The sequence below is a fragment of the Ailuropoda melanoleuca genome, chromosome 11, assembly GCF_002007445.2.
Source record: "Ailuropoda melanoleuca isolate Jingjing chromosome 11, ASM200744v2, whole genome shotgun sequence".
NCBI lineage: Eukaryota > Metazoa > Chordata > Mammalia > Carnivora > Ursidae > Ailuropoda > Ailuropoda melanoleuca.
This window is the reverse complement of record NC_048228.1, coordinates 73104021-73128223: the sequence shown is the minus strand read 5'-3', so window position 1 is coordinate 73128223 and position 24203 is coordinate 73104021. Positions and strand designations below refer to the sequence as shown.

The following is a 24203-nucleotide window of genomic DNA, read 5'->3' as shown; positions in this document are numbered from 1 at the left end:
GAGCCTGTCACCCAGAAAAAGTTCTCAGTTCGTTCTTGCAAGATTAATCAATAAACTCATAATATTTTAATTATGGTATTTATTTTTATGAAGATGGAAATCTGCATAGCAGCCCAAGAACATGCTAAAGAAGGTGACTGATACTTCCCATGTCTTTTATGAAGAAGGAATGCAACATTTCATTAGTTAGATAGGAATATGTTTTTTAGATTTTGAGTCTGGTGACAGAAGATAGAGCAGAAAGTCACGCAGCTTTGAGGCACTCCTGGTCCACCAACACCATATAAACCAGGAGACCACTGCAGCGTTTTTCAGTGAAGTATAAAAGGAGAGAAAGATAGTTTGTTCTACAAATTACACTGTAAATTCCATCTCTAAATTAGATTTTAATTAAATAATTTCATTTACTTCTGTTAAATAATCCATTTTTGAGTCCTAATCTGCATTAAACATCAAATGCCTACTAACTGATTCTTAATATTGGGTAACCAGAAAAAAAATCCCCAAATCATTTTTAATTATTAATTTTTATCCCAAAAGATGATTTATAATTTCTTTTGGACTAATGCACAGGACACATCCAGACTCCCATTTAGGATCTTTTAATTATGTTGAACAGCAAGAAAATATATAAAGATATAAGGCAACAGAAATAAAGCAAAACAAAAATGAATTCAAAATTATAAACTTAAACAAAAGATGCTTCTTTAAGAACAATGATAAATTTCCAGAAATTCTATCATTTTAGGTGGCTTTTAAGCAAGAGAGGAATAAATGACTAGAAGAAAAAGCTATGGCTGCCTCTGCCAAAATCTGTTGTGCCAACATTTTAAGGCTTGGGTTGGCTAGTTAATCTATTACATAATGTTTAATGCCCATACTTTTTTGTTTTGTTTCTGTTTTCTTGAGAGAGAAGAGGGGGAGGCAAAGGGAGAAAGAGAGAGAGAGAATCTCAAGCAGGCTCCATGTTTTGTGAGGAGCTGCAAGGTGGGGCTTGATCTCAAGACTCTGAGATTGTGACCTGAGCTGAAATCAAGAGTCTGACACTTAACCGACTGCACTACCCAAGCAGACTTAAAGTCCATACTTTTAACACTTATGTATCAACCACTTACTATTGGCAAGGATAGATAAAATAATATGCAAATCAAATTGTTTATTCAATCTGTCAGAAAATAAACATGAAGAAAATGAAATGAAAAGCAATTACTTAGAGAATGCCTAACAATAAACTTTGCTTGTTGTCTATATCACTTCTTGAGATAGAAAGTCACACATGCAATATTTCACTACTCTGTAGATACACTACAAGGGATTTTAAAATTTTATTTAAAATATTTTCAGGCATATTTATTTCATATTCAGAATTAAGACATCACATCATTTATATTTGGTGCCTTATTGGCACTAACTTGTCCAGTGAAAAATTCCTTTCCTTCTCATACCATACTGCATTTTGAATAAATCCTTTCATTGGTTATCAAGGCTTTTCAATTTTCTCTTTAATGCCATTTACGTAATGCAAATGAGTTTTTCTCTGCTGCATCTGCTGTAGATTTTCCACATCATGTTTACGTTGTATAACATGACTGACTATCTCAAATAATTTTGGGAAAAATGCCAGTATTGAAGCGATGGTTTCCATGACAATAAAAGAAGGCTTTGTAGTTAAACAAAGAAGAGATTCTCAAAGAAAATTGAGAGCTGACACCTTTTGTAAGAATGAACAGAACAAACAAGATTGAACTTCTCATTCCACAGAACTATGGTCATCAAAATAATTAGAGGAGTGTGCATTTATCTTAGCCATCATTCTCTTTTCTTTCACTTGATACAGTCTGTGGGGTGAAGGCACCTATTCAATCATACATATTTTTAACCAGATGAAGGAACTGCATTTCTGTTCAAGTGAATGAAAAGTCGAAAGGTGCCCTGAATGGATAAAGATGGAGATACCAGAAAGAGCAAGGATTTTGAAAAGGTCAGGTGATGAGACATGCTAACACAAGAGAGAAACTGCTATAGCTGTGTCCATGAATTTATTTTGAACCTGACCTAAATGTGGGCCAAGGGAGATGATTTGACCTCCTCTCTTTGCAATTATCCTGAGAGAGTGAATGCTTCTGCTTGACATACAAGCTGTAACTTCAGTGACCTAGAGAATGGCCTAATGCACAGAGCCCTTTCTGAAATATTATGTAAGCAGAAGGTGCCTGCACATAGCCATCCAGTTACATCATCTCCTTAAAATTTAATTTAGAAAATTAAGAAAAATTCTTTCCATTAGTTGGAAAGTAGGAAGATAATTGCACAGATTCAGCTTTGCAACAGGCTGATTACTACCTTAATAAACAATACAATCTATCCTTGACAATTCATTCTTAGTTAGAAAAAAAATGCATTTTGCATTTTTAAGGTGATAGAACTTGGAAAAGAAGGTAAATGACATGGTCTTGACCTTCACTAGGAGCTTGTGGACTACCTTTCGCCATGTATAAAAACACATGATGTTCTTTATTAGCAGTAAAGCAAGTGATAATTTAAACACCATGATTAAAATATGATATTTGAGAGTGTGATAGGGCTAGTCAATTAGTTCCTTGAGGAAAATAAGCAAATCTTTTACTTCTATATCTTTTTGGGCAAATATTAAGCATTCCATAATATTAGAAGAAACGGTACAGGTAAGCAATGCTGCTGGCTATCCTTGATTCTACAGACCCAAAACATGTAACTTCACCCCCATACTTACAGCTGCCAAACTTTAGAGGACATGAATGGGCATCCATAGGAAAATCCTCCAGGTGCATTGGACATTCAGCTTGAACTGTAAGCCTAAAAGCAAAAATTTCCCACTTTAAGTAAATTGACAAGTCAAGATAAATCACTCCTTACTGTTGTCAACAGCATCAAGGATGAGGTAGGACCTTCATTATAGCATCTTACTAGGCTAATTCACATTTCAATATTTTTGTTCTTTCACATTTAGGTGACCCTTCAGAAGACATTAGCATATACAAAATCTGAGCTCAAATAACAGTATTTATTTACAAATACACTTAACATTTGGAACTCTGCAGCTTGTTAAGAAGTAAAGAAGTTTTTTTTATTAAGAAATAAAGAAGTTATATGTGCATTTTTGAAGGGCTATTTTCACGTTAACATTCATTATTAACATTTGAAATCCTAGAGAAAAAAAAGAAAAAAAAAAACTCTATCATGAAAAGAATGCTATTTTCCTCCCTCACATCAACAGCAACCATATAGCAAAATTGATATAAGGATTCAATACTAGCTCACAGGAACTCCCTCCAAAAATATGTCAACTGTGAATGAGTATCACATACAATATACAGGTACATGGGTTTAAATAGAGAAGTAGATATAGATAATACATAGATGTGCCTCTTAAAAATATCTTGTTGAAACTAGACTATTAGCTAAATTATGGACACAAGTTATGTATTGTTAAATAAATATTTTTTTCTGTATCTACACGATCACATTAAAGAGTAATCATAGCGAAAAAAAGAGTAATCATAGCAAACTTGTGATAAAGACAGTCATCAATTTTTCCATTTCACACACAGGTAAAATGGATAGAAATGGTATTAAATTGAACTTATCGAAGACCCTTATGATGAGCAAAACAAATGTGGCCAACAATTTAATTATAACTTATATAATTCTAAGAGAGCATTTACGTAGAACTCCATGCAATATTTTCCAAAACTCTGTGTGTTCTCTGCCAACATTTTGTTTAAAGCCAAAATTTCCAAACATTGTCTTAATCCACAGCAATGTTCAAAGTGTAAAACCAACAGGGATACTGCATCCGTATTGTAAGATTCAGAGAGACAAAGCATAGCTAGCACTTCCATTTTAGGCAATGGTCATTTAGTAATGAGTCCTCAAGAGTTTTATCTTTAAAGATCAGGGTTGTATTTTTGCCCCTTCTTAAATAACTTACACAACTGAAATCCACCACCTAACATTTCATATGAAATAATAACACATCAAATGCCTAGAATACATGTCTAATCTATATTTTGTGCTGATTAAAGTTACCCATGCTTTAAAGCCTTTATTAAGCATTTAAATTTTAGATTACACATCACTTTATTAGATTTGTGATTGTTTTCTTTCTTCTATAAGTAACTTATTTTAAAAGATTAATTCATGAGAAGAGTTAAAATGGAATAGTTGTTACACTATATAAATATATATATAAATATACAGTCAGCAACTGTGTATTTCTTTAATTTTTTAAAAAGATTTTATTTATTTATTATTTATTTATTTATTTATTTGAGAGAGAGAGGGCAAATGTGTGTGAGTTGAGGGGGAGGGACAGAAGGAGAGAGAGAAAGAGAGAGAGAATCTTAAGCAGCTCCTCTCCTAGCACAAAACCCGCCATAGGGTTGCATCTTGCGCCCCTGAGATCATGAACTGAGCAGAAATCAGGAGTCACATGCTGGACTGACTGAGTCACTCAGGCGCCCCTATTTTACCTTATTTTAATATTCAGGGTTTTACAAAGGATGCTATATGTCCCTCAATAATATGTTATAAAAATGTTCAATTTGTGCTAATACTTGATAACTAGTTTGGCTGGTTGTTTCATACATGGATTTCTCAGTATTTTATTGCCACATATCAAACCTGAAAACCTACCTCATTGTGTACAGCAGCGTCCCATCATCCTGGATTCGGAGAAGCTTATTTGGCATTGTCATATTATGAGCTACTGATTTTTTCCCATTGTGAAAGAAGGTATCAGGAGTCCAGATTTTGCTAGCCATTAAATTGTTAAGTCGAAGAATGTTCATAGGACCTTTAAATTTTAACCGTTCATCTTTCCATTTTTGTCGAAAGAAAACATCAATTGTATATTCCTGAAATATAAAATAGAATTCTTTGGAAAATAATAAATGTTTTAGATACAAGGTCACTATAAAATTCCAACAAAAATAATAATAAAAATAGTTTAAAAAGAGAACACTATACTGAGAGAAGTTTTGAAAGATTTATAATGTTGCCACTTACAATGAGATAAGCATATATGTTTACACAATTAGCTACATACAATGAAAAGAAAATAATAAATCTACTTTATCCTGGACTCTACCAATTGAACAAGGTCTTGAACTGCTTTCCTGCATCCTGTAACTCAGTATAGGATAAAGAGCATGCTTGAGAGCAGGGTCTCGGTTATTGGTCTAAGTAGTTTATCTCAACAAAGAGCAAGCAGGCAGCCTTCTCAGTAGCCACAAAAAAAAAAAAAAAGAAGGAAAAAAGAAACAACTATTAAACCTACTGTCAAATCTGTATGAGTCATCATCTGCTGTTGCCAAAGGAACTATAAAATATCATACTTCTTTTTAATCCTAAAAAAATGGTGAGATACCACATTGCTAGCAAGAATGTATTAGGGGATGATAATTTAAATAGAGTTTATTTTATAAAATTAGTTGTAATAGAAATACTTAGACAAGTTATTATAATACTTAAAATACAAATATTTTGCAAATAAATGCCCTCAGTTTAAAATGTACTTTTAAATATTCATACAGACGAGTGGTCAATTCCTATATTATCATTGTCCAACATTTTAAGGTAGCTTAATCAATCAATATCTCTTTCTCAACCTCTCTTTCTCATTCTTCTCCTCTGTCTTCCTCTCTCTCTCTCTCTCTTTTTTGGAAGAGAATGTATACATTTTAGACAAGAGGTACAATTCACAACTGTGATTAATACTGACCATCTATTAATATTAAAATCTTTGTGCACTCACATGATAGATCACCAAAATATTCAATTACACACCTGAGAATGTGAAATTCAGAAACTGTCCTTTGAGCTCAAAGTCACAGCCATCACATTTGAAATAAACACCTTAGCAATTGGCAATTTCATTCAACTAAAATTATGCATATAAAAAAGGACAGATTAAAAAGGCCATATACTTATGAAAATATCAAATTATTTGTACAAACTTTAATGAAGTAAATGATTCCCATGATCGCTCAAAAGTTGAATGGATGAAGAGAGTAAGTAACAGCCATAGGTCATGATATAGGAACAGGAAATAAGCAATGGCTCTGGACTTTGTCCCTGACCCTGAGGAGACAATTTCGTGATTGAATTGACACTCACTCTCAGCGGTTTAGTCCTATTTAAAAATGTCTAATTCCATATAGATATAACTCAGTTTTTAAAAAACATCTAGATTAAGAGATGAGTCTTCACTATCTAAGTTTTTAGGCAAGTGTTTCTTTCCAACCATGGTACCTTCAAATCCAAGCCTGACGTGAATACATAAGATATTTATTTGTCCAGGAAAATTGAACACATTTTACAACTTTTTATAAAACATCAAAGTCAAATTTTCCATTTCTGTAAAATTATGATAGCTTTTGTCTTTTTCAGAAGCTGTTACTAAGGCAATCATTTCTTGCAGACCTACCCCATAGGAGATATCCAAGGTTTATAAACAGGATGTTTCAGATGAGTTCTTTTTAAAAAGTGTTTTCAGAAACACTGTTCCTGAGCATTCATGGTGTCCCAAGAGTGTCTGTCAACCTTTTGAGAATGATCTGTGCCTTTTTCTCCCCCACCCCATTCCAACCATGCACTCATGTTATGTTGTAGGCAATTTTAACAATCTCCTCTTCTTACCATTTCTCCCCTAAAGCAAGTTTCCTATCTGCCTGCATCAGGAACTGCTCACAACCACACTCCCAGTCCTTTGAACACCCAGAAAATACATAGCCAGCTGTCTGTGTACCTTCATTACTCGTAAAGCGTTCTATTACCGTAAGATCTCATGCTGCAATTGTGTGTTTGTTCCTCTGCCTCCAGACAAGCTTGCAAATCTTCACAAAAGGCACCATGGCTTTCATCTGTGTATTATCTTAGTTTGTCTTCAGACATATATGAGAGTATAAAGAATATCATAAAGGCCTTGTAACCATTCCCAGAAGAAATGCCATCACAAATATTATTGAAGCCCTCTCTCTCATTTATTCCCTCTCAATCACATTCCCCCAACTCTCTGAGGAAATAATTATTTTGGACTTGGTGTTTATCATTCCCATACCTAATTCCCAAGTACTTAAATATTTACTACATAAATATACGTGTTTCTATATCACATTTTCAACATTTATGTAAATGGTATCATATAGTGTGTACACTTTCCTGACACTGGCTTTTTTAGTTACATTACTGAAATTCATTCATGGCAATACATCTAGTACTTTGACTCATTGTCATTGCTACACAGCCTCATCTTTTAAGAATATTTCACAATATTCATCCTTTTCCTATGTTCTTATTTTTTTTCTATTTCCAATCTGTCACTCTAGCAAGCAAAACTGCTATAAGCATTATTATACTACACTTTTAGGACAAAGACCCAAGAGTTACTCTAAACCAGAGCAAACTTCCTCCATAAGGGGCCAATTAGTAAGCACTGTAGGCTTTACAGGTCTTACGGTATCACAACCACCCAACTTTGCTACTGTAGTGTGAAAGCCTTCACAGACGATTCATAAATGAGGCAGAGTGGTTATATTCCAATGTCTTTGTTTATAAAAATAGGTAACTGATAGGATTTGGCCCATGGACCACGGTATGCCCACCACTGCTCTACAGTAAATCTACAAGTGGGATTACCAGAATGTATTGTATTTGCATCCTCAACATAACAAGATATTTTCAAATTGAAATCCTAGAGGTCTGTACACATTGAACTCTGTTTCTCTACAACTTGTTATACATAGAATATTTCATTTTAGCCATTATGATTAGTGTGAAATGGCTGATAACTGCTACTGTTTGGATTTATCTACTGACTAGTGAAATTTAACACATTTTCATATATTTATTAAACACTTTCCTTTTTTAGAAGAGTCTGTTTATTTCATGTACTCTAATAATTTCATGGACTCAGTTTCCTTTTAGGTTGTCTTTTTCTTATTGAGTTATAGAAATTATTTACATTTTCTACATATAAATATTTTATTAAATATACTACTCAGTAAGAATTCTAATAAAGAGTATAAAGGTATGCAAATATCATAAATATATGCCTGTACATTTCTTCTAAAGATGTAAAAGTTCTGCTTTTTAACATTTAGGTCATAGAATTATCATTTATTATGTGCGATAAAAATTCACTGTTGTTTGTTTGTTCTCAAATGGAAAAACAACTTTCTAGTACCATTTACTGACTGATTCATCTTTCTGCACAGATTTGTAATGGCATTTCTCTCATGTATATAGTGTCCATATAGGGATTGACATGTTTCTGAGACCTCTCTTCTTTTCTATTGTTTATCTATCCCTGCATTAATTCCAAAGTCATGATTACTACAGCTATATAACAAGCATAATTAATAGTATATTCAGGATTATTCAGCCAAAGACAATCTTTAATTCCCATTATGACTTTTTCTTTATGTAGGAGATACTGTGAAGCATTTTTGTATTTCCAAATGTGTTGGTTTCCTTAATTATATTTTTGTCATTGATGTTTAATTTTACTGCATTTGTAATAAGAGACTATGTTCTGAAGATACCATTTCCAATTTATTAAAAATATCTTCAGAGATAATGGTAATTCAGTCCATTTACATTTAATGTGATTACTAATATATCGGACATATACCCAGGCTATATTGTTTTTAGCAGTGATAATTAAAATTATGAAGATAGAAGGGATCACTTGTATAGATGTTTCATGATTAGCTGATGAAAATAAAGAAGAAAAAAACTCTAGAAAATTAAAGAACACAGATACACACACACACAGAATAGCAGGAAAGAAAAATACCAAACTAAGAAAAAAGAAATTTTAGGAAGCATGTAGAGATAAAGAGTGTCAAATAAGGCTGAAAGACCTTGAGCTTAGTTTAAAAAAGCAAGTCCAGAAGGCAGAATGCAATGGGTTAGGAGTGAACGGAGGGTATAAACGGCAGAAGTTAAAGTACTCTCCCTTCTGAGTTTGTAAATGCCATTAATGGAAATCAGAGTTTAACCAGTAAAACTTAGAGACTAGTTGATATCACTTAGCTATTCCTGTTTAAAAAACACCTAAAATGAAGTAGCTTTTAATAGCAACTATTTATTATTACCACAGAAGATGTGAGACTGGGGGTCAGTTGATCTCACCTGGGCTCTGTTGACCTCAGCTGTTCTTGCTCATGCATCTGTGGGTTAGTTGGCCATTGGCTGATCTAGGCTGCCATTGTGTAGGACAACTGGGGCAACTGAGCTCTGCTCCATGTGCCTCTTATCCTCCTCCAGGGACCACAAGGCTACCTTGGGCTTATCTTTCTCATGACAGTGGCAGAAGTACAAAAGAACAAACCCTAATGGCATTTCAAGTCATCACTTGTGTAATGTCTGCTAACATCTCATTGGCCAAAGCAAGTCACATGATTGAATTTAATGACAAGTATTATAGCAAGCCACCCCACTCTCAGTGGAAAAGCATTATAAAGTTAAGTGGAAAAAGATGTGGATATAAAAGGGGGTAAAGAATGGGGGCCATGACTGCAACCTATCACACTGGCTCCCATAAGAGAAAATTAAAGATTTGTGTGAATGAATAAGGAGTTTGAAAACATCTGAAATTTTACTTCATCATGTGAGTCTAATGAAAGTTACATGGGTCTAATATAAGGGAGGCAGGTTGGTTTTAAGTCAGTAAATATAACTGTAATCAACTGTATTATACCTAAATGAAGAGAGAGACTGTAAGCACAAACGGGATATTCAGCTTAGAGCAGTGGTTTACAAAGTGGGGTATGTACATCCTTGTAGCTGTGAGAAGAAAATATAGAATATTTATCTTTAAGTGAAATTCTCACCTAAATATAAGAAGTAAGTGAAGCCTTGCTAATGGATAATATAAAGAATGATATTGGCACTCTCACTGTGCCCATAAGTCTATGCTGGTCACATAGGTAAGCCATTCTACGGGAAGAGAAGAAGACACAACAGGAATGGTCAAGTGACGTCTCCTTCATTTGCTCTCAGTGTATTGTGATTTGGAATCAGGTGAATTTGAAAGTTATAGTATTTAGTTTTGATTAAACTAACTCTAGCAAAAATAGACAAATGGCTTCAAAAGATCATTGCTAAATGACAGCATGGATTGAAGAAAACACTAATCATTACACAAGCACAAGTGAACAGCAGCAAACAAGGAATATCAGTTCTATGCCTAACATAAGGTCTTCATTAGCCAAATAAAGAATGATGAACTAATCAAGTCTAAAAAGAAATTTATAATTATCAATGAAGTTATTTAAAATATGGGTTTGTAACCATGGTTTCTTAATGATGACATTCATCTTAAGCACATATTGTACCTTGAGATACTGGTTACTGTGGCAGAAGGCCATTGCAAACAGCAAGTTGTTTTAAAAACTAAACATTCAGAACATGAGGAGAAGCATCTAGAATTGGTGGATGAGTTTTTAAAAATTAGCATGATGGTTCAGTAACCAATAACGCATGATGCATTTCTTAAATTTGAATTTATATCTTTTTCATTTATAAGTTATCAAAATAAGTAATAAAATATAAATTTAGAATCAGATCTTTGTTAATATTTTAAAGTACTTAAGAAAGATATTTAAAAATAAAATACATTTAAACAGATTAATTGCTAAAATTAATCTGCTAAAATTGAATAGCAGTCTTAAATGAGAGCAAAAACAAATCTATTTTATTAATAAATATAATTACTTCTGAAATGATACATATTTTACCTTTTATTATTCAAATTTCTGCATTAGTGCTTATTTTTAATATATTAATAAAAAGTATATAGATATATAAATATATAAATAAATACAGTTGCTTCACTAGTTTTTGTGGTTTTATTTTCTAGATTAAAAAGGAAGGGTAAGTAGTATTTCAGTCAAATAATATGCATTGCATATTCACTAAGAATAACAGGATTTCCAAATTATTTGCACTTGATCTCCTTAAATGCATAAAAAATGCATATTCTTAGTATTTGGAAAGAACTTTCTTGAAAGACTCCTTAAAATTAACCTCAGGTTTGCCATGAGTATGTACTAATAGAGTAAGTAATTGCTTGATTTGTGTGCTACAAGAAAATTGCCAGAAATACAAAACAAAGCAACTTCTTCATATAAACTTAAGACTTAGAACCATGAATTGAGATTCTAAAAGGAATAAATAACAACAAGATCAACTACAAAATCCCTCAGGGAATATGCAAACAACTAAGAAGCAAAATTAGAAAGAAACCAAAAAATTCACAAACACAGATCGGCATGCAGCTATCCCACGATCTATGCTCAGGAGACGTGACTCTGACTGTCGGGTGAGACTGAAGAGTTGAAGAATCCACACACCTCAAGATTTGAAAAATTCTTTAAAGGAAGCTTCATCCAAATTCTCCTTTTTATAGATGGGGTTATAGATAAATTGCATCAGTTTCCTGTCTCCAAGTTGGTAGGGGCAGAACCCATATAAGGATACAATTTCCAGTCCAATGTTTTAACTACCAATAAGTATTGTTTCCATAATTGGTACTGCAAACAAGGAAATCACTCTTTTATTGAACAGTTCATTGTATAAACATGATTTCAAGGACATGTTAACTTAGTGAAGGCAGAATATTTTTTAGTGCCTGACTACATTAATTATAAGTCAATGCATGTAGCCAATTTCTGAAGAATTCTATCTACTCACTGAAACACAACCAAATTGCAGGACTGCTCTTGGGGTGAGTTCTCATTTACTTTGACTTACTGAGCATATTTTGAAGTACCAACATTTATTTCCTTTTACTCTTTTTGCTAATAAAAGCTAGTCTCCACTGCGTAAATTCCAACCAGTGTATTTCCTCTATAACAAAGAAAAATGTGGTTTATGAAGCAAGTATGTAGCTATTAGAGAAAATAACACCCTTGGAATACACAAGAATGGGTAAGCTCAAACACTTCCAGTTGGTACTCAGAAGGGGTGTGAACAACCAATGCAGCCCAGTATTAGCATTGCAAAAATTGCAAAAAAAATGGAGAAGTTTTAGAACAGAGCAGCAGGGTGCCAATTAACCCAATTAATACAAGATCATAAAACCCTATTATGCAAAGGTCAGCTACAGCATGCTCTGACCATTGTGCAGGTAAGGCGTCTAGGCTTTTTGGAACTAAGGGCTGGGCAAGTTTCACGAACAAATTAAAAACCGATCCTACAGATTCAGGATCTGAGAGTAGATTATTAAAATATATCTAATTAAAATATTCAAAATGATGAAGAGTTATAATAGTTAATTGCAATTCACTTTAATATAATTTTTAAACTCACAATAACATTATAAAATATGCAAAATATCCTCATTTCACAGGTGGGAATACCTCAGAAACCATGCCCATTTAAAAAAAGAGAGCGAATGCCAAGCTTTGAATTCAACTGTGCTTTCTAACACCGTGCCCTTTTGTTACATCATATGTAAACGTAATCCTTGAAGGCAGGACGTCAGAGTGAAATTTCCATCTTTTATAGACCAATAAATAGAAGTTAGTCATGGATTATGGAAGGTTACAGAGAGAATTTAGTTGCAGAGCTCTCTGAGAATGGAGTTTTAGAGTCTCTATCAAAGCCTTTCCACATTGAAAACTGACTTAAACATTAGATCAGAAGATAACAAAATAATAAATTAAGTAATATAAAATAGATGCTAAAGGCTTGGGCTCTGAGGTTGGGTTGATTAGGGTGCTCAACCTTGAGCAGGTCTTTTAATCTCACTATTGCAGTTGACTTATCTATAAAATGGTGATAATAATAATACCTACTTCTTTTAAGATGAAGTGAGATAATATGTGTAAAGTTCTTAGAAACAGTTTGGACATTAAGGGAGGTAGCTTGATATAAATCACCTTCAAAATACATTTCTCCCCCCCATTCCCCACACTCAGCCACGGGGCAGTCTGACAAGTGAGGGGCAGCCAGCAGCAAAAGGTCATGAAGTAAAGTGCCCAAGGGCATGGGGTGAGCCACAAAAAGTCCATTAAGGAATAAGCCACCTGTGTTTTCGGTGTTTTGGACAATAAAGAGGTCACTGAGAAGAAATCACAAATGCGCCCCATGAGAGCCTGCATTTGCTAGCTATACGAATGGCCCTAAATGCCAAGAAAGAAGCACCAACAGAAGAAGCTAAGTAAAAACATATTTTCCTCCATTTTTATAATCTCCTTTTCCCTTGCCTCAACTCTGGCAGACCCAGAAAGAGGAGAGAAAGAGCAGATCATAGCCTTTTGCCTACTGCACATCCCTTAGCTGTGAACATGGCTGCGAAAAGGAGAGATCTAACAGGCATAAAAGACGGATGTTTAAAATGGCCTGCACCGGACTCTTTGATATCTGAAAGTGAATAGAAAGCTACAGGATACACTCAAGATATTGTCACGATGTTGGTGGCGGGGGGGGGGGAGATCCAAAAATGAAATGTCCTTGAATTTGGTCAGTTGAATTTCAGCATCCAAGTGCCAGCATGATCTCTCCCTCCCTTTCCTTTCTAGTTGGGGGTTTGGCAGTCCCCACCCTCCCACTCCACTCTGCCCAGAGCAATACTGATACTGCAGGGCCTCTGATGTGTCCTGTTCCAACTAACTCCCCGAACTCACTGATCTCTGCTGCAGCGGCTCTTCCCTGCCAGTCCCTACCTTTGCCCAACGTTTACTCCACGCTAACAAGGGCTGTGATCACCTTCTTCGATAGTGTAACAACAGCGTCTAACGAACTGCCCGGAACATAGGAAATAAACAATAACTAGTCGGTGAATGAACGAATGAGAGGCATCATTAGAAATTAAAGGTAGTAACAAGGATTCTGGGCAACAAGAGCTCTAATTCCATAAGGAGAAAGGCATCAGCAGAGGCAGATGGTAGATAAGCTCTCAAGTATCTTATGGCAAACAGTCCCCGGCATGCAATACCCTAAACCCTTAAATTTAACAAGTGTGAAGTAATGTTTGCATGTGTGTGTTTGTGGAACTATATTAAACTAACCACAGAGGTCTTTTATTCTGGACGGTAGTTACATTTTACAGAATGTTGACACATATCAAAAAAAGCTATGCCATAACCAATCTTCTGGTACAAGAGATCTCCTGTGTTTTAAAGTTTTATTTGGGAATGGTTTTGCAGCTCTCTTTTTTTTGGACAACTGGCCATAAGGCCTTCGTGATCTGGCTCTGTGTTCTTTTCTAGCCTCATCTCTCCCCCCGCCACACCCCCCAGATTCCTTAAAGCATTCTAGGCTCAAGTCACACTGAATTTTTGCATTTTACTAAATTCAACCAGCCCTTCCACTTTGTGCTAAAACACTCTCCTCATTTGTCCTCTTCAGTTACCTTCTTTTCCTAGAAATCTCCGCGGATATAGATATCCTATACCCACATACCCTCTGCTACATAGTCATCCACAAATACTTCAATAAAAGCATGATCCCACTGTTTCAAAGTTGATAACTTTTCTTAGCTGTTTCCCCACATCACTGTGAACAACTTGAGGACAAGCACTGGTTATACTTAGGGATTTCGGCTCCCACACGGTGAGAGACACAGAGCACGGACTTAGTAAATCTTGTTGAAATGAACAAACACAACTCACACCTCGTGGCAGCTCAGACGGCATTAAAGAAGAAACACATGTAAAGATTTTTATAATACAGTATGTAAAGGCATAAAAAAGTGAGTACACCGTGTGGCGGAACACAAGGACGAGACGGACTGACCCTACTTGGAGTAGCCCACAAAGACATCGGAGAAGATGAAATTTGAGCTTGGCCTTGAATAAATGAAAGATTTCCAGTTGGCAAAAGAGGAGGAAAGCATCACAAGAAAAGTTAAAAAAATCTCCATAGGGTTGTTAAAGATAATGGAATGTTCAGAAAACAGTGAGAAGTTCAATGCAATCTTTAAAAAGAAAAGCCTCACTGATGGTTATAATGCCTTACAGCTACTGCCCTCTGTCTCGCCTCCTCTCCTCAACCATGTTGCTTAAAAATGTTGCCTCCACGATTTCTCCATTTCCTCACCTCCCACATGCTCAACCCACTGCAATCTGGTTGCTTTTACCACCATCAGCAAATACCTCCGTGTTCTTAATCTAATGACACATTTGAATCTTTTTCTTGGCTTTTCCATAACACATGACACCCTTGTTCTCTCCCTGTTTTGCAGTGCTCTCTTGGATTGGTATTAAACTATATTCTCCTGGTGTTGGAGGAAACCACTGGGGAAATCCTCACCACGGGATCTGAGACCTTCTGTGTCTGCCAACAATCTACATGTAATGGTAACCCTTGAAAATGTATGTGAGTAGCACCAATAAACAATATCTATTATTCTTCACTAGTGCAAACGAATTCTGTGTGGCTCCCCCCAGAAGAGAGATTCCGCCCTTGAAACCTGGGGAAAGAACATGCAACCTCTGCAATTTTAATTTTTAAAAAACCACTTCATGTTCAGAAATTATAGCTGTTTATTATTTAGTTTATAAAAAAGAATGGGGGGATGTTAAGGAATGCCCCTCTCCGTAGGAAGTCAAGAGAACTCTCACCTGAACCCTCCCTCTTGCAGGAATGTAGGATGGAGTCAATCTAGTCAAAATGCCTTTATTTGCCCTCTTTTCTGAAACTGTTTCCCCACTCCCTAGTTTAGATTTTACTCTGGGAAAAACCCATAAGTCCTTCCCATTACCGAATGAACAATACCACCCTCAGTATACAGAATCCTACCTTGCCAGAGAGCTGTAAGTGACACACATATCTGACGACTGTGCATTATGCATCTGATAAGGAATAAAAGGCAGTGGTTTCTAACTTTTATTGTTAAGGATCAAAACATAGTCTGTTTCAGGGAAGGAAATCCCCCTTCATGTTGACAGACACCCATAGCCACTTTTCAGTCTCCTCTAAAATCTGTTTTATTCTCTTGTACGCTAGAGATTCTGTGAAAGTACAATGACCATTTCACTCGAAATCTCTTTCTTGCACAATGTTATACATGCCCATGGTTTCAACTACCATCAGGTGGCTCCCCACACCATCTGCACACCAGCCCTTCTCCCAAGCTCTGGATATATGCCTGCACCTAGACATCTCCAATTAAATCTCTCACAGATACTCAAACTTAGTGTATCCAAAACGTAAGTACTCATCTCCCAAACACCAAAACAACAGCAAAGTAAACTTTTCCTCCTGTGTATCATACCCCCAGTGAATGGTACCATCCACCCAATCTACCAAGCCTTCATCCTGTGCTTCCTTCAACACCCACATCCAACAGATCTCCAAGTCTGACTAATTCTACCATGTGGAGATCTTCTAAATCTTTTCATTTGTTCCATCTTTGGTACCACGACTCTGGCTCAGTCCACAGTCATTCTTGTGTGGAATAAAAGAGCTCTCAAACTGTTTTTTTTCTTTTCCCTATTCTCTAATACAAATTATTGGATTGCAGAAAATCAGACTCCATCACATGTCTCTATATTACCCCAACCCCCCTACCCTAAAATGGCTTTTTGCTGTCTTCAGCATAAAGTCAAATACCTTAACCTGTTAAAACGTAGACTGACATATCCCACAACTAGCAATTATGATTCCACAGACTGTAGAAGGAACCGGGAAACAATCCAATTCAAGTGTCTAATCACATTTTAAGGGACCCTATTAAAAACTCTAAGAGGATATTGGAAAATATCGACTGACTGAATGAATGTTCTCGAAGTCTAATTCCTATCCTTCCAAAATATCAATAACTTTCCAGTAATCAACTTCTACATGGCAACTTTGAAGTGAGTAAAATGACTACTTTACGTGTGGCAAACAGTATTTGCCATGTTTGTAACAGGTTTCCTTACCTAGCTACATTTACAAATGACAACTTCTAATAAGGGTTAACACCGAAGTCCAGAGTCAATCTTTGACCAAATGTCGAGACCTAATAACTCTATAAACCTCCCTATGATGTTAACTACCAAAATACATAAGATCTCAATAGCTTCTGGTGAGTCTAAGAGATAAAGCACTTTGTTTTCAAAAGGACAGAAAATATTAACCAAGGGGATTTAAATGATCAATAAACCAAAGTTATAACTTACCTGACTGCCTGCTTCTTAACAGCCTAATGGGAAACTCAGGTTCAGAAACCTTGAGGTGATTTCAAAGTTTGCACTGCTCAATTTCTAACCCTAACACTTAGCACTGCAAGAGATTACCATTTGGACTGAGGTTCTCAGTTTAGGTTTTAGTGTAGTAATTGGTAGCTATACCACTTACGCCTGAAGAATATGTACACGCAGTGAAAATGTTTACTAATATGGGAAAAGACCTACATAGAAACTAAGGAGAAAAGAAAAACAAATAACAGAAGAGTGAGTTATAAATTGCTAAAATGCACATACCTATTACAAACTTTGTCAACTGTCAGCTACTAGTACATTCCCAACTTTAATTACCTTCTTACTCATGAATTTTTTAAATGTTGAAATAAAAGATTTTAAACTTAATTGCAGACACTGTAATTAGAATCTTTAATTATAATTTAGATCTGCAACTTTCTTTGGACAATTACACTAGTTAATGATTCTGAGTTAGCAGATTGTGTGTGTGTGTGTGTGTGTGTGTGTGTGTGTGTGTGTGTTCTTTGGGTTCTTAATTCTTTTTGCTATGCTGCTTTTTCCTCTCAGGCTAATGTCACAACAAATCTATATCACTGACCTGAACAGGATGTAGGGGTTTGGGTCCATGCACACTGCATAGAAATGAGTGTATCGGCTAAGCTATTAGAAGTGAAATTAAATTTATTCTTTACCTTTTTCTCATTACTAAACTGCTTCTGTAAGACATGAGTTAGATATCTTCATGTCCACTTGCACATCTGGTTAATAATAATGTGTCTTCCTTCCACATGTAATAAATTCCTTCCTCTTTAGAGTGTCGCATATAAGTTTCATTTCTTGGCCCTCTATACTAACATAAATTCAAATTTTTCCTCATTATTTATCTTGCTTTCCAGCAAAAGTAATATCAAGATTGAAAATCATTTGGTGATGATGAAGACCAAATCATTTCTCTTTATAAAATGTATATATGTTTTTAAGTTGAGTTGTTTTCCCTGTTAGGTTTACAATAGGAGTAAGTGTGTGTGTGTGTGTGTGTGTGCGCGCGCATGCACGCATGTATGTGTTACATGTGTATAGAGATTACTCAACTTTAATTTTCCCCAGCTTCATCTTTCTTCTTAGATTTGGACAGATAACAAATAATACATGATGAGTGAAGAAACTATCTCTTGTCTCTCACTCAAAATCCTCTCCATATCACACATTATTATGTGTACCAATTATTAGTGTATTGTCTCTCAGCTCCAAATGCAGGCTCCTTTCCCCTTTTTTTGTAAGATAGCTCTGTGTGTGTGTGTGTGTGTGTGTGTGTGTGTGTGTGTGTGTGTGTTCCTTGCTTGTTCATGATGCTTCACCCCTAAAAGTAGATGCTGCCTTCTGCATTTACTAGTTCTGTATTACTTACAGCCTTCTTTTACCCTGTTTCATTATTAAAGCACCTTGTTCTAGTTAATAATACCTTTTATTAGATTTTCCCTGTTTAAACTATGGTTATAGATCCTTTCCTCTGACTAGACTCTGTTGATAAAATATATACCCCCTTGATGGTCTTGTAATTCATCAGACTTCCTCCAAGCCAACTATTGGTAAAACTGAATAAACAAGGTGAATAAAGATGGAAATAATGTAGAAAATCTGACATGACCAAAATAATTCTATAGGATCATGTTAGGCTAGGTAATTCAAGGAAAATGAATCATTAGGAAAAAGGTCCAGGGCCTTCAACTGTCTCAAGATCCTACCAAGATGTTAAATACGTACTTCATTTTAGGGAACATCTCTACATATAAAAGCACATGTACCCTACTCAAACACACAACACAAAATAGAAAACTAAAAATTCAAAGTAATTTTGTATTTAAATGTTTCCAACTACAACTCTAGTTTAATTTAATTTAACCTATATTGTTTGGATTGTGAGTGCATTTTAATGTTTAATATAATCTGTAGTAGGGTCCTCCCAAATATGAAGCCTATCTGGAGTCTGCTCAAATTTTTCAAAGTTCTTAAGCTAGATTCACTGAAGAGGGCAAAATATTTAATTCAACTCAGACAAAAGAGTTTAAATTTGTTCTGTTGCTAATGACCTCATACCTAACAACAGCTACCAGCTTTTTACTTTTATTTTTTGTGCATCAGCTTGTTAATATGTACCCTATTTTTAAGAATGACAGCAGCAAACAGAACCACAGACCCATAACCACTAGAAGCATGATTGCCTGCTAATGACGGCTTCGCTCGTACGTGGTTCTGTCCCAGTTCTGGGGCGTGCTGTCCTTAACCTTGGAGTCTTCAACTTCTCATGTCAGCATTCCCTGTGCTGCATTTCAACCTGACATCAGTGGATTCCTTATGTTCACTGCTAAGCTTTCATTCTTGCTGGAGAATTAAAATGTTTTTCCAGGTTTTTTTTCTTACTTGATTTTTCCCAGAATTTAGGATTTGTCAAAACATATAAATTTCCCAACAAATGCCTGCAAGGAATTTCTACATGGAAACACTAAATGATCACAGTTTCTTTTCCCTTTTCCTTTTTTTTCCCCTAAACTTCAGCTTTACTAAGGTATAACTGACAAATAAAATTATAAGCTATTTAAAGTATACACAGTAGTGACTGATATACACATACATTGTGAAAGCATTCCCCCATCTAATTAATTAACATATCCATCAACTTATATTTATCTTTGTGTGTGTGTGTGAAAACAGTTAAGCTCTACTCTCTTAGCAAATTTCAATTATACAATCCAGTGTTATTAACTATAGTCACCATGGTTTACATTAGATCCTCAGACCTTATTCATCTTGTAGCTGAAAATTTGTACTCTTTTACCAACCTCCCCCTATTACCCCACCCCCAACCCCTGGCAACTACTTATCTACTCTCTGTTCTTGAGTTTGAATTAAAAAAAAAAATTATTCCATGTGTAAGTGATATCATGCAGTATTTGTCTTCCTCTGTTTGGCTTATTTCACTTAGCATAACAACCTCAAGGTCCATCCGTGTTGCCACAAATCCAGATTTTGGTTTTTTCCCATGGCCAAAAAATATTCATGTATATAATATATGAATTATATATGAACTATATATACATATAATATATATAATATTTCCATATCTTGGCTCTTATGAATAATGTTGCAATGAACATGGGAGTGCAGAAATCTCTTTGAAATCCTGTTTTCATTTCCTTGAATATATACCCAGAAATGGAATTAATGAATCATATAATAGTTCTCTTTTTGAGATGCCTGGGTGCCTCAGTTGGTTAAGTATCTGCCTTCAACTCAGGTCACGATCCCACAGTCCTGAGATCGAGCCCCTCATAGGGAGCCTGCTTCTCCCTCTCCCTCTGCCACTCCCCCTGCTGTGCTCCCTCGCTCTCTCTCTGTCAAATATATAAATAAAATCTTTTTAAAAAATGAATTCCCTTTTTAAATTTTGAGAAAACTCCTTACAGTTTTCCATAGTGGCTGCACAATTTACATTTTCACCAACAGTGCACAAGGGCTCCTTTTTCTCCACATCATAAACACCACTTATCTCTCATCTTTGTAATGACAGCCATACTAACAGGTGTGAGGTGGTATTTCATTGTGGTAAAGATTTGCATTTTCCTGATGATTAATAATGTTGGGTACTTGTCATGTATCTGTTGGCTATTTGTATTCTTGTTTGTAGAAATGTCTGTTCAGTTTGTCTTCCCTTTTTAAATTGGATTGCTTGGGGGATTTTTTGCTGTTGAGTTGTTTCAGTTCTTTATTTTGGTTATTAACACCTTATCAGATATATGATTTACAAATATTTTGCCCCATGTGTAGGTTCCTTTTCCATTTTTTTGATGGTTTCTTTTGCTGTGAAAAAGCTTTTCAGTTTGATGTAGTCCCACTTCTTTATTTTTGCTTTTGATCTCAGGTCCAAAAAACCATTATTAACACTGATGTCCGGTGGTTTCTCTCCCATGTTTTCTTCTAGTGGTTTTATGGTTTCAGTTGTTCTGTTCAAGTCTTTAATCCATTTTGAGTTGAAACTACCTGATTTCTAAATGTGTGTTAGTGATCTTACCCTATAGTCAGAACAAAGAGTCTAAACCCTTGTCACCACTGGAAAAAAGTCACCTGACACACTTTGCCAAAAATATATGAGTGAGTTTGTTCAAAACCTCCAGAAAACAAATATTTAATATGTCTAAAGGAAGTATTTATTTTTCTATTATTGATCTTTTTAGGTAGAATAACTCCCTTTGCAAAAAAAGTTAAAAATAAAAACCAAAACATTGAAAGTAACTGTGAGCACTAATATTCACAACACAAGATACGCAATGTTGAAAATTATGAGATTTGGGGTCCTATATTATTATTATTTGCCTTTCTGCTTTGGCTGGTAATAAGGCACCAAAGGTTATCATAAAAGAACCATCTACATACTATCTTGCTAGTTATTCAGTGTCAGACGAAATTCTAACTCTCCTTGATTCCACAGAGGTCAGGTGCTCACTCTCACTGTGGCTCTAATATTTGGGAGCATCTATTGAGACAAACTGCACAGATACATTGTCTTTACAGCCAACCAATAATATTTGAGATGCACATTCTTGCTAAATATGTTTCTGTCATCTTTTCAAGTTCCTGTACACTTGAAACTGACCTATGGAAAGGGGCAGATTAATATTTCAGATCACAATAGAAGATACCCCAAGGGAAGAGGGAAGATTATGTTGAAAGTAGGATTTCTTCTGTTGCTGTGGAATTGTGGCCTGGAGTTAAGAGGGGGGGAAAGCACTTAAATCTTCACATTGGCATTTGAAATAACTTCAAAGACCTGCCAGTGTTTGTTATCAACCACATCCCCAAAGTTGGGGGTCATCACCCCTGTGCTACCTTACAGTTTCAGGCATGAAAGTCAATGTAAGAAAAGGACTATGCAGTCAGAAACGAGACCCTGGTGGAGGACAAAGCAGAGGTTTTCAAAGACAGAAGTGGCGTATCTCCTTCCTGAAGGAAAGGCAGAACAGTCCCAGTGAATTGGCTGGTGTTTACTGATGCCTGCATTAAACGAAAACTTAGTTTTTGTGTGTTTATCCCAGCGAAAAGCCATCAAACTTGGTGTCCTTTGCCTTGGGTTGTCAGAGAAAGGGAAGAAGCTGGGAAAGGTGACATGATGGAAGATGACCAGGTAAAGAAAGGATAAGGGCATTTCCTCTCATTCTCACTTCCTGGGCTATAAGGAAGGTGGACGAAAATTATTTCAACAACAATTTCTATTACTGAGCACTGTAGTTAGCAGTAGAAATGGAAGACCGAATACTAACACTTTGATGCTTAATCAATAATTATCTTGGATGTTTCTAGCCTGCCAGTTGCTAACCCAACAGACCAATTTCCCTCTTTTTACCCATCTCATTTTAAAGAAAAATAAATACCAATTGCATTGAATCCAAGAATGTCAAGATTCTGGTTTTCTTCAGGTTGATTTATATATGCCTACTATGTATGTAGCTTGTAGGTACTATATGTGTTTAGATAATGTGAGAAGGAACCCACCTCATTTACTGCCAATGGAAGCTTTACATTCATGGCACTGACCATGAGCACATTCTGTAAGAAGTGGTTGATTACAAAACTATACTAATTTTACTTATCAAAGTCCAAGCAGGTCCTCGAATCCTAGAAAATGGTTCTCAGTAACATAATTATTTGTATTTAACTACCACACTGTAGCTAGGTAGGCAAGCTCTGAAAAGAATATAAAATGTAAAGGGTTAATATAAACATTCAAGGAGGAGTAGTGTACCATTGACACAAACAAGTATCCTTAACTCTCCAAGTATTTGGATAGACTAGGCGCGAGACAGACACAAAATCCTATAATGCTAAAAATACTTGTTTATTCTAACCTCCCCCCATATAATGGGAACATAATATGAAGTAAAAATACTATTTAATGAAAAACTCACCATATCTGTATCTGAGACAGGGCCAAAACTGGTCACGTAGATGTTAGTGAAGACTTCAGTAATACTGTCTGATATGAGAAAAAGAGATTAAATATAGATAATATATAATGAGAGCCACTGAAAGAGAAGGGGTCAAGTACATGAAATGATTATAAAGCTGTGTGATATTTAGGAATATTGCTTTTTACTTTCTTTTCAACCTGCACAAACAACAAAAACTTCTATATTGCTCAATTATTTCATAGGTTCTCACAATCCTAAATGCTAAATGCCTTGAAGTATTATGGCACTCTTACTTGGAAACTATGCCTGATTTAGAGCATTCTGTTTTAAACATATTTCTGAGAATTACTAGTTTCTTAGAATCTGCCTTAACTGAGCTAGTTTATAATAAATTTACTACCAATACTAAAAATAAAGTGTGGTTAGTATGGTTGTTATTTGATAGAGTTCTAAATTTGGTTTTTAAACTAAGTATTTCAGATGGTACCTCATGATGGTAGAGGGTTAGTTTGTAGATTGCAAATTAGTTTGTAGATTGTAAATATCTTCTCAATAAAGCACAGAAATGAACTGTTATTTCTTAAAAGTAAATATAATTCAAGCTAATATAAAAAAGCTTCATTATTCAGTGATACAAAAATAAAAGAAATTAACAGACATTAATCACAACAGATTACTTCCAGACAAACTTGCCTTTTAAAGGCATTTACAAATGCATGAAATGTTAAGATTGACTTGAATTGGATTCGAATGTTATATAACTTATTAACTATAACAGAATTAACTGGATTGTTCTTTTAAACAGGTGATTGAGATCTTTGATTTTAAATAAGCCAAATGGTGATGGGGGAAAGGCCCAAAGAAAAGACTTAAGAAGAAAAATTCCTCCTAAGTACTTATAGAAAAAAAGCAATACATCATTAATTTCTATCATCATGAACTGGATGCCTCATCCATCAAATTTGCAATTCCACAGAAACAATATCACAAAAAAATTTTAATATTATATTGGACACTAATTCACAACCATAAAAGAGAGTAAACTAAGCCTGGGGATATTGTATCC

The 24203-nt window shown here is 35.2% G+C and overlaps 1 protein-coding gene across 3 annotated transcripts in view; it reads right to left on the bottom strand.

Annotated features, from left to right (window-relative positions):
• Positions 1 to 24203, bottom strand: part of GABRA2 (gamma-aminobutyric acid type A receptor subunit alpha2) — a 122575-nt gene that overhangs the window by 52536 nt on the left and 45836 nt on the right. For all 3 annotated transcript variants that reach the window (XR_004628885.1, XM_019797257.2, XM_002917015.4), the window contains exons 4-6: positions 23135 to 23202; positions 4675 to 4895; positions 2753 to 2835 (exon numbers count right to left, since the gene is read on the bottom strand). Coding sequence is in view for 2 of the 3 variants with exons in the window: in XM_019797257.2 (XP_019652816.1) it covers positions 2753 to 2835; positions 4675 to 4895; positions 23135 to 23202 (372 nt within the window). In the remaining variant the exon portion in view is untranslated. The remainder of the gene's footprint in view (positions 1 to 2752; positions 2836 to 4674; positions 4896 to 23134; positions 23203 to 24203) is intronic.